Source organism: Octopus sinensis, linkage group LG4 (assembly GCF_006345805.1).
Source record: "Octopus sinensis linkage group LG4, ASM634580v1, whole genome shotgun sequence".
NCBI classification, from domain to species: domain Eukaryota; kingdom Metazoa; phylum Mollusca; class Cephalopoda; order Octopoda; family Octopodidae; genus Octopus; species Octopus sinensis.
The window spans coordinates 7,246,619-7,259,174 of NC_043000.1; the positions used below are offsets into that span (position 1 = coordinate 7,246,619).

Below are 12,556 nucleotides of genomic sequence, written 5' to 3' on the forward strand. Positions count from 1 at the left end.
ATAAAGTGGTTTGTAAAGAGTATATGTTGTCTGAAAGTCAAAAATGCAGTAAAAACACCTCATTTTGCCCCTATATATCTATCATGGTAATATCTACTCTACAAAAAGTGCTTCAGTTTAATGTAGAATTGTTTTTATTTAAACTCGACATAAAAACAAACATTGCTTTGTGCCTTTGTCCCTGACCACCACTTGACAACCGGTGTCGATTTGTTTATGTCCCCTTAACTTAGCGGTTCGGCTGAGGGTCCAACAGAAGAAGTACCAGCCTTTAAAAAACCTTTCGAGGCGGTGCCCCAGCATGGCCGCAGTCCAATGACTGATAAAAGTGAAAAGAAAAAAACCCAGTTTTGTAATATAAAGAAGTTGAAGCTTTTTTTCTTTTCAGCTTACATCTTTATTGACCAATCAGCGACGCGTAGATATTTACTGCATACTTCCATGTTGTGACATGCGCAGTACTGATAATGTCAGACATAAAAAGCTAAACATTGCATTTTAGCCATTGTGAAAAATCATCTCAAATCGTTATTATTATTTTTTTTTCTTGTGTCCAAGAAGCCACATCAAGGAGTAACTGCATTCGTACGACCTTTTACCAAAATTGAAAGTGAGACCTTCCGGTCCTGCTCCAGAAATAAGGAATTTAACCTCTTTGGAAACCCCGAGTGTTAAATGGTCTTGGAAATGTACCCAGCAACCGAAAATAATTCGGGGACGGTCCCTGCTTTTCTATCCAAACTATGGACGTTAGTGGAAGATCGTGCCTACGACGACCTCATCAGTTGGGGAATGGTTAGTATTCCCAACTTCTCCTCCTTCCTCTTCTTCGCTGCTAAACTCTTGTGTTCCTCGCCCTCTTCTCTCCATTTGTTTTCTTTCACTGATTGCGTCTCTATTTATTATTCTATACAAGCATGGCCGAACCATTGAAAGTTTGCTCGCTAAAACACGAGGTCCTTAGCTCGATCTCGTTGCATGGCACCTGAGACGAGTGCCTTTTATTACAGCCTAGGGTCGACGCAAGCCCCGTGAGTGAGAGGGAACAGTCGGAAAATGTGTATTTGGTGTGTTGTTATGCCTTTAAATCAAGGGGACAATGTGTCATCGCCTTGATTTCTGTCCGAAAAATTGCATTAAGGGCGCACGAGACGAGTATGTAGATTTATCGAAATAGGGAGTTCTTTTGATCTAACAACTGAATATTTATTGCCCAAACTAACGAAAGATCCGTCTATTTTACATATACATATATACGGTATATGTATATATATATATATATATATATATGTATATTATATAGAGGGTACTATTATTCATAGGTACCGCACGCTAGGAGGGACTTTTACAGTCAAAACTACTAAAATAAACAAAAAAAAAAAAATATATATATATATATATAGTGTGTGTGTGTGTGTGTGTGTGTGTGCACGCACATCGACACATGTGAAAGGATGGTGCTTTGGTTTGCTTGGCTGATATATTCTTGGCAATGATTATTTATTTATTGCTATCCGGATCAGTCTCTCTCTAATTTGGCTTGGGTAGGCTTTTGCACAGCTCATTCCTATTTCGTTGGGGGCTGAGTTTCTAAACCCGACCAACTCCGCTCCTACACGTGACTCTGTTATGTATATTTTACTTGTTTTGGTCAATTAAAAAGGAATCTTGCTGTCGACATATTTGGTTTCTGCTCGGCAACGTTTGGTTTCTTTCTTTTTGCGTTTTACTTTGCTTTTAATTGAGATACCTGCTGCCTATTTATCCAACCAGTTGTTTAAAGCATACAAACAGGTACCTCCCATTCGCTTGTTAAGCCACATGGTGATCCATTACTGCTTTATAAGTGTATGCTTGTGTGTGTATCTCAATAGTAATTTGTAATTTACTCTTTACCAAAATAAGTTTCTGCCCATTACTACGTTTATAGTATTTTCTCTTAGATTTTCAGTTCAGTTTTAAAATGAATTCGTTAAAAATAAATCAAAAAAGACAAATTACCAGATGAAAAGTTTTCTTTTAACAAATATTTAAATATTGAAATTTTTTTTTTACAAAAACATATAAAGTGTAATTGTGACGATGAATTCTCAGAAATCTTTTCGCTTCGTTTATAAATGTTTGCAGATGCTTTTATCTATAAATAACCCACATTTCAAATTTCAAATCATGTTATGGTTTGTTTTCACTTGCCTCTTCTGGTTTTCTTAATCGATAAATACAAAAGTATGAGATACTTTAGATAGGTTTTATCTTCTCTAGTTTGTAAGATTTTTGTTTAAACTGCATCCAAACAATTATTTTAATTAGTGGTTTTACTACTAACACTTTAACATTTTGTTTTACTTTTCTACTTTACCAGTCGTTATAAGTCAATTACTTTTGCGGAGGAGAGGGTACAAATACATTAAAAAAGTTTTTAAAGAACTTGATCGATGAGATCCATAAAAGGGAAAATTCTATAACTATGTTTCTTAGTATTTTGAATGAAAGGACTAGAAAATAGACAATTCTTAAGGAAAGTGCAGATGTTTGCAACTTATTACCTAGCCTAGATACAGACACACACACACGTGTGTGCTTTGTAACTTATTAACTAGCATATATGCACACCTTTTTCTCTTTCTCCCCTCTCTCTATGTATGTGTATGATGTATATACATATATATATATATGAGGGAAAGATTTGTAGATTTCCTTTCCAATTATATAGTAATTCTAGCTTCTAGGTAAACTTTTTTTTACATTGTATCATCACAGAATGTGATATAATGTCAAATTAATTCGAGAGACCCAATAGAAATAGTGGCCAGAGTTGATTGCAGTAACAATCGTCCAATCGTGTTATAACATGTGAAGGCCAGCTCTCATTGCCACAAGGCCGACATCACTTGCCAATTACTTCTGTCATCCACATTCATTCGATCTGCTAGAAACAGCAGCCAAATTTCTTTCACGTCCTATTAAAGAAAGAGATTACTGAATGATGCAAGTTGTGGCCAAGCAACGTCTGAAAATATGTTGGGGTGGTCATTAATGGAGTCGCTCACTTAGAACTCACCTGTAGCAACGTTTGCTATTTAGCTATCTGTCCTTAACCTCTATCCTTATCTATTTGCTCAGTTAAATTATTCAAGAAAAACCTTTTTCTAAATTTGTTTTTGAATGTGGAGTTGTCAGACGCCGTATTAAATAACATTGAAGTCTGTTCTTTAATTTAGAAAATATATCGTTTATAGTCCTTCTATTAAAAAGGAAGGTGTGTGGATGAATATCTTTAAAGAATTGGCTTGAATTTAAAAACTTATCTCGTTACTTTTGTTCGTTAGCTCACTTCCTTGTCATGCTAATGAGACGGATAACAAATTGACAAAGGTGTGAGATCTCGGCGATCGCTTAATATGCAGAAAGTAGCAACCTAAACGTCCTCAAACCACCTTTACCGTCTTTAAATTGGGGAGAACATGTTGGATAATGTATTTTATGTCGAGGATTCTCAACTTGGGTGTCATCGTATTGATAGTATATACTAGTAATTGATCTAAAAATCTACATATGATAGTGAGAAAGGAAAAATCATAATACTATTTTTAATTAGCGTTACCGTGCTTTAAACGAATGTTGAGAGTATTAAATTTATATCGAGTTTGTGAAAAGAGTGGCTGAAGTATATATATATCTTTTATTTATATTTGTCAACCTCTTTTTTCCAGTCATTCGCATGCTGGACAGCTGAAACCTACTAGGTTTTTTAAAAATTTTCTTTTATTCCTTTCTGTTGAAGAGCATACGTTCGAAATGTAAAAGACTTTTCCATTTCCCCCGAGCGTCAAACTAATACATTTGCTTGTTGTTCATACACCTGTCTTCGTCTTTTGTTTTTCTATAAATCTCAACTATATATATATATATATATATATTGTTGTTTATGTATGTTTATATATGTATGTATGTATAGACATGTATATATGTATGTATGTATAGACATGTATATATATATGTATGTATACACATGTATATATATTTGTATACACACGTGTATATATATATATATATATATAGTTCAAATTTACAGAAAAAAGGGGGAAGACAGGTGAGGGAACAACAAGCAGGTGTATAACTTTAACATTTGGGATGGATGGAAAAGTCTTTGACGTTTCGAGCCTAAACTCTTTGACTGAAAGGATTGAGACGGTAAAATGGAGAGTGAACGAAAAAATGTGTAGAGATTAACGGTTCACCATGATGAAATGACCCAGAGATATAACACACACACACATCTTTTGTTTCAGTCATTTGACTGCAGCCATGCTGGAGCATCACCTCGAAGAGTCTTAGTCAAACCAATCGATCCCAGGACTTGTTCTTTTAAAGCCTAGTACTTATTCTATTGGTCAAACTGTCCAACCCATGGACGGTTTGACCTGGAAGGAAGACATTAAATGATGATGATGTCTCTTTTGTCGAACTTTAAGTTACGGGGACGTAAACACACCAGCACCGGATTTTTTTTTGCGGTGGTGGGGTACAGACACACACACAACTGGCTTCTTTCAGTTTCCGTCTACCAAATCCACTCAAGACTGGTCTACCTGAGGCTGTAGTAGAAGACACTTGCCCAAGGTGCCACACAGTGGGACTGAATCCAGAACCATGTGGAAGCAAGCTTCTTACCACTCACACTCATACATGCGAATACTAATGACATATTAATTAGGTGTTTGTTTTAGACCAATGGTTCTTAAACAAAGCCTCTTAAAATCGGTGTTGCTCCTAACGAGAAGAGAAAGTAGGGTTTACATCCATATAAATCTTTCTTCACCATGGTTGGACAAATTTACAGAAGTTCAAAACTTGGAATCCTATATATTCATTCGAGTTTATCTACTCCCTTCCTCAGGGGCGGGGAAGTGGTGGTAATTGCCCCTTCTGTACGAGAAACACTGGTCTAGGCTCAAGTCGTTTCGATCTGATTACCCCCTCTTTCTTATAGGTAGGGTTTGAATATCGAATGCGATTCCAACGAGATCTCTTTGCCGATTTGGCGAGGTGAATGACCGCTCCAGTGGCTTCCCTGTCCGTTAAAGATCAGCTGTCTGGGTTTCGTACACTTTTAATACAACGCTTCCTCTGTAAAAGGGCTTCTGCCAGTCTTCTTTTTTTTACTTTTTATAAAGTTAAATTAACTGATGATTACTTTTCCTTCTATTATCACCTGTCGATAATGACACAAGTCTACCTGATCCTCTATTCATATCGTGAATGCTCCGTAAATAAAATTATACTCTATCTTAACGCTGTTTTGCATTGAAGTGGCATTGCGTAATCAGACAATTTTTACCAGTATAGGGCTATGTTGTGTATGTGAGTGTATATATGTATGTTTGTAATGTATATATATATGTATATATGTATGTTTGTAATGTATATATATATATATATATATATATATTTATAATATATATAATATATATATATATATATATATATATGTATGTTTGTAATGTACATATGTGTGTATTGTCGCCCACTTGATTTTATTTTTGACACAAGTGTAAGAAGACTGATAATTTATCATATTTCTTAAGAAGACAAGATGACCGGAATTTTTTTTATATTAGTCATAGTTGAAAATGTTGAATTTTGTTGGCAAATGTCAAGGTGAAAGTTAGGCGATAAAATTTGATATAAATAAAAAAATTTTACAGAAGGTCTGTCTGTACCAGCGTAGAAATCTGTGAATTATCTTTCCTGTTAATCCTGTTAAATCCTGATCAATCTAGTTTAAACAATTGTTTTGTTTTTGGTCAGCTTTCAACTGTTTATTGTAAATGAATATAAGTGTAGACAGAATGAAGTAATTGTTTAATGATGTTGTTATGGTTTTAGTGCTTCTTTCTCTCCCCGTCCGTCTCTGTTTTGGGAAAGTGGTTATTTTATACGTTTCTGACTAAATCCTTTTGTACATTGCCTTTGTGTGTGATTCTTATGTTTACTAATTGCTCCTTGCCACTGTGCAAATTGTACTCAACCGAAATGGGTTTATGAGACACGATGAAGTAGTGTAGGTCCGTGCGTGTGTGTGTTAATAATCCTCAAAAGGTAGTGTGACTTTAGGACTTAGAGTTTCGTGCGTTGCCACTTATCAATAAGTGTCAACACGCGAAACTCTAATACCGATCATTAATATATATATAAAAAAAAAAACAAGCACGCACTTATATACACATTTTGAGTTTTATTTTTCCTGTTTGCATCACCGACCACACACACATATATTGCCTTGTGTTATTCACAAAAATTATTATTTAGAAATATATTTGTAAATTCCCTTTTTTTTTGCTTTTGTGACAATTATTGAATAGTTGAGCCAAGAATACGTTTTAAATTTGTGTTTGTAAACAGCTGGACTCTATTTACCGTCCATGTTGCTTGCAGTAAAAACATTTTTAGGTTTGTTCATTGACTGGCATTCACGTCTATCGTTTTTGTTCCTTAAATACATTATTTTAATAATACCATTTAGGCGTTAATGCAAATAAAATATTTCAGTGTAAGTAAAATTGACTTTATAACTGGATTTCAAATATATTTCCACGTCACTAATGGCTTTTTAATTTAGTTTTTGTGTTGGATGCCATTAAGTACTTCCGTATAAGTTATTTTTTCCCGTTTGCCTCAGATAGTTTGCAAGATACCAGATGTTATGACATAATAATATTATTACGACATTGCAAGTGCACTCCACCGTCTGAGAGAGAGAGACCAGCAATTAGCTTTCTTCTGCGATTGTTTACCAACATTGCTTGTTTGTTTTGGTCAGTCTTTTACTTAAATATTGATTTTTATTAACGTTAGCATTTCATCTTAACAAAAGCCTACCTAATGCTAAATAATTTCAGATACCGGGTGTGGAAATGGTATTTTAAAATACTCTTAAAATAGGAAGGAAAGAGAGATGAATTCTGTCGTTAGCTGTAATTATAATAGCAGACAGGTTAATCTATAATATAATCAACCAGTCTTGTGAATCATCCTTTTGGTATAGGTATATGAAGGTTTTAAAAGAAGATTTTATGGCTAGTTATTTTCACTTTAAAAGCGTTAAAAGATTGAATGTGAAAATAAATCTTTTGGATAAACTTCGAAAGATTTTACTATATTAGTTCACTATTAAAAATTCTTCCGAAAGTGTCTTGTCCATATTTTATTTGGAGACCGGCTGAACTATTATCTGTTTATTTATCTTATGTGAAAATTCAATCAATATTTGTCCTTGAGTATTTCTTACGGAAATATTAAGTCCTTGTGTTGATGACTTAGTGAGTTCATAGTAACGCCAGTCATTGTATTAATTAGGTTATACAGATAAGTTTGTATTCTCACCTGCTTAAACGTACTAGAGGGACCACTACCTGTTCACAGTCAAGATAACTTGTGAATACGTGTTGAGAGCTAGTTCAGACAAATTTACACAAATGAGGTCCTCTTTTTTTAACCTTAGACTGGACATGCTTTCATGAATGATTGGAAACAGATGGCATCACTCACATGACGGTGTTGTTCGGCTACAAGACAACACATGAACCCACGCACACACGAGCTTATTCAAAGCGTTGGCCAGTTGGGGCAGTAACAGAAGATACATACTTAAAGTATCAAACAGTGGCACTGAACCACAAACTATTGTGTGTGTGCATTTGATAAATTAAACAACAACACTCTCTTGCCTGAAAATTCTGATATAAGAGTTTATTAGTTTCTGATTTTGTCAGTTTGGGACTACAAAGAAAGATGTGTTGCTTAAACTTAAGAAAAATAGAAAACAACTGTTTTTAGTAAGACTATTTGGAAATTTAGTAGTTACTAATACAGATCATTATCATTTGAACATCCACTTTTCATGCATGTTTCGGATGAATTTGTTGAGGTGGATTCTCCATGGCTGTTCCTGTTATCAACTATCACCTATTTCCAAGTAAGGTAATATTTCCCCCATGACCAGACATATTCAGAGGATTGGAAGCAAAGGAGACTGCTTTCATGGCACAACTTACCACACAGCCTTGCCTGATCAGTGTCACATTGTATTTTTCATATTTTAAAGGCAAGGTCTGTGTTGCTATTTCTTGCAATTTTATGTAACCCTTTGCCATTTAGATAACTTTGTCAAATGTACAACTTATCTATGTACATCATTTTGAATTAATCTTGTATCTTTGACATTTTGATGATATGATTATATATTTTTAGAATGACATTGTAGCATAGGTATGAGAAGCTAGATCCGGTCAGTTTGGACATAAAACTGGTGGAATATTTGAGCTGGATGAGGCCAGTTTAAATGCTAAAGGGTTAAACAAGGCTCTTGTTTAAATGCCAAGTGGGATAGTTTATTTCATTGCATTTAATTTTTTTTATGACCTAAAATCAGACATATTAAAACTCATTGATTCACATGATCGTTTTAGATTTGTGTTTCAATATAATAGTGAAATTGTTGATAAAGTTTATTATTTGTTTCACTCCAGGAGCATTTTGGACACAGATAGTCTCTCTTCTTTTTGAGGTGTAATATTCCAACTTTACTCAGGGAAGGTTTAATTGTAGAGCCAATCGATATCAAAAAGATATATTCCCATTGATAGGGTAGTCTTTAAGATCTCATTGAAAAGGTTATTATCTTTGATAAAACATTTCTCAGGTTGTTTGACACTGGCTCCAAGTTAATAAATATTAATTCTACTTATTGCTTCTTTTATTCTTCACTGTGTGGTTGGTATACATCAATGTGGTAGTAACTTATCATTGAATGTCTGCTTTCCATGCTGGCATGGGTTGGATGGCCTGGCAGTAACTGGCAAGGCCAGTTCCATAGTGTTTGTATTGGCTTTGTTTCTATGGCTGGGTGCTCTTCCTAATACCAACCACTTTATAGAGTGTGCTGGGTATTTTTTATGTGACACCAGCACCCATACCAATGCTTTTTATGTGTCACCTTGGTTTTAGGACCTCGATTCTGTTGTGGTGGGTGGGTCTTCTTGGGTACAGCATGCAGCACAATTTCAGTGATGGAGGTGTTTGTTTTCAAAGATAAGTATGAGCATGACATATCATCTCTATAGATTTAAGGCTTTAGAATTTTTCAAAGTCATCCTTTTATCGCTTGGATGGACAGTCATTTAATTCACCAAGCATGAAAGAGGGGAGCTTAGTATGAATGACTTTGGAGTAGCTTTTATAGTAGACTAGACTAGATTAGGAAGTCAGTAGAGAGTTACTGCTGATGTGTGTTGTTCGGACATGTGAAAAAAGTGATTGCATTCATTGGATAGTTTTAATGATTATAAAACATCCAACTACTGCAGGTGTGAAGTTAATGTTAGTTCTTTTGGAGGGGTAATTGTATGGTTATCATTTTGATTTGTGTAAAGGGAAGATTTATTCTTGGAAATTTTTAAATGACATACAGGACACACTTGCATACAGTACCTTTTAAACCTTTAGCATTTAAACCAGCCGTATCCTGCCCAAATATTCTACCTGTTGTATGTTCAAACTGGCCAGATCCAGCCTCTCACATCCACCCTGCAATGTCATTCTAAAAATCAACAATCATGTCATCAAAATCTTGAAGCTATGAGGTAATGCATGATTAATTCAAAATAATGTGAATAAATAGGCATTACATTTGACAGAGTAATCTGAATGATTAAGAATTAAACTAGTATTGATCAGAGTAGAATTGTAGTAATTCTAAGATAATGTATAATTTTTATTTTTAATGTCCCACATTACAGCTGAAATGGTGGACCATGATTCGCTCTCCCCACCTTTTTTTTTTTAATTTGTCATTTCGTTATTTAGTATTGTTTTACGAGAAAGTGATAAACCTTGGGTAATAAATCTGATTAAAGAAACCAGGGAGATAATACTGCAAATTTTTATAGTTCCAATAATGATGGGATTCCTTTTTAATGGCCAAAAGGATACTTTTTGTTTCATGTGGAATCTCTCTTTACAACAAAAGCAATAAAAACCTTTCAATAAGAATGCAGCTTTTACATTCCACTACTACCATTTCTCTATTTGGAGTTTCTCATTAATAGGGAATCAAACCTACAATCTCACCTTGATGATAGCTAGTGATTTCGATGGTCACATTGTGAAACTCCATTTTGATTTGGCATGCTGGTGTACAAGAAACCTGTGAACGTGTACAAGCAGGCAGTAGGAAACATATTTGTTTGCTAGAAGTGGTAAATGTATTCCATGACTTTGAGGACCTTATTAATGATGGAAGTGGCAGTTTAAGACCTCTAGAGTATCAAAGAGGGGGATGAAGTGCTGTTTATTTTGGCCATAAAAGTCTTTTTTTCTTTCCTTTTATGTTGAAAGCTGTGATACTGCATATTAATGAGACAAGGTCACTGAATGAGGAAGGTTTGTGGAGATCGGATAGAAATTAAATATGATCTCATTAGATATTTACTGGTAATTTACACGAAAGGCTGAGAGCGTCAAGAAGTCAAGAACATGTTTGCAGGCAAAATGACTGCCTGTAAGGCAATGTGATCTCAATGTATAATGAATGCTGGGTGAAAATGTGCCGTGTAATAAGAAGACTTGAGAAGCATGAAATTGATCTTAATATGTCAAACCTCACAGGTGAAATAACGAATGATTAACAAGCTTAATATGCTGTACAAATAGATCCAAGCAACTTAAACCAGTGTAACAAAAATATATATCATAATGGATACTGTGAAAGGGTGGTTTTGGTGGTTACATCAAACCAAAATACCCATCAATCCATCTTATTTGCCCACTATTCATGGGATATCTTGTCATTGGGGTGGAGTCCTCAAGCATCTCCTCCATAGGGTCCTACCAGAAGCATCCATTGTTAGACTTTCTGGCTGGATTCCCAAGTGTGACCCAGTGAGACTATGGATATCATCCAACCATCATGTTTTTGGCTTACCCCTAGGTCTCCTGCCAGTTGGCTTGAAGGATCCATCTTGCAATTCTTTCTTGCAATATAAAAAGAGTGAACCCAAACAGCAAATGTTGAAATAGATTTTATTTTTTCTGAATGAAAATTGTAGTTCAAATGAGTCATCAACACAGACATTATAATTTAAGAACATGTAATAGACAACCAAAGCAATGTATGTCAGTAACATAGACAAATATCTATCTTCCTTACAGGTTTTGTATGTTGCTGGTGAAATTACAATTATTTTTGACAGCAATTGGCTTAGTTAATATTTCTGTAACATTTATACATGTTATTGATATGTATCAGACTTCACTCGGCTGGTGTTCTAGTTGCAGTCACTTGTCTTTGTTTTAAGCATTTTGTCTTCAAATTTGTCACTAAAACCTATTATTTTGATATGAAAGATAATATGTGAGAGAAATGAACATTTTCATCTTCATGGCTAAGGGACAGTGACCTCATGCAAAACCTCCATTCTTTGCCATACACTGGTCTTCTGCTGCACACCCCCAGGATCTTCTCTATCCACTCCAACTTCACCTTTGTTACTTCTGAGTCCATCCCTTGAGAATGTGGGCTCAGAAGTATGGGCCCTGATAATGTGACCATAATATTATAGTTCTCATTGTAACATTGTCATCAGAGTTGGTCTACTCCCATCTCCTCCAGAACTGAATTGCTCATTGTACAGGCCATCTACTGGTCCCTTTTGCTTCTCTGTAGATCAGGGTTTTTAGAAGTTTCTGCTTGGTACTTTTGCTGACTTAGTACAGTCTCTCCATATTGTATTGAGTGACCTTGGAGTTGATCTTTCTGTGCCAAATTTTGCTCTGATTTCCTGATTACAGACTGTTTGGTTGTTAACAGTGGAGCTCAGCTATTTGAAATCATCACCATTTTGATGGTCACATTGTGAAACTCCATTTTGAGCTGGTATGCTGGTGTACAAGAAACATGTGACTGTGTACAAGCAGGCAGTAGGAAACATATTTGTTTGCTAGAAGTGGTAAATGTACCTTGAAGTATAGCAAATATGAGTGGGTGTGAAGGATGAGAGTATGCCCTGATACCTTGTCACTACCATCTTTTATCCCTCTTTCTAGCTGGCATAGCCATATTTCTCATTAACAGCAAGCCACCAGTTTCTCTATTGTACTTTAGCCTCTTAACACTTAGCATAAAGCCACCTCTCTCTCTCTCTACTTCACCCTCAGTCATTTTTTTTGGAGGGGTGGTCTTGTGAGTTACTAGTGGCTTTACTAGTACCTGTACACTTTGTAAAGTGGTTGGTGTTAGGAAACACATCTAGCCATAGAAACCATGCCACATATGAAGATGTTCTTGTTTTCTGTATATATATATATATATCTTATATATATATATATATACACACACATGAGATAGTTGGTTATGGTTTGAGGGATATGTAGCAGTTATTTCTATCAGATTTAGCTTCCTGATACAATGTTATCCTGAATTACTCATTCTTATGAAGTGTCTATAAGCCATGGCTATCTTTTTCTTTCTTGCTGGAATAAATTATTCATTTACTGT

The 12,556-nt window shown here is 35.1% G+C and overlaps 1 protein-coding gene across 6 annotated transcripts in view; it reads left to right on the forward strand.

The window, feature by feature from the left end:
- Positions 1–446: 446 nt before the first annotated feature.
- Positions 447–12,556, forward strand: part of LOC115210910 (heat shock factor protein) — a 168,973-nt gene continuing 156,863 nt past the window's right edge. For 3 of the 6 annotated variants that reach the window (XR_003881455.2, XR_004998604.1, XM_036501734.1), the window contains exon 1: positions 447–795. Coding sequence is in view for 4 of the 6 variants with exons in the window: in XM_036501734.1 (XP_036357627.1) it covers positions 676–795 (120 nt within the window). In the remaining 2 variants the exon portion in view is untranslated. The remainder of the gene's footprint in view (positions 796–12,556) is intronic. The other 3 variants (XM_029779689.2, XM_029779690.2, XM_036501735.1) reach the window with 1 other exon arrangement.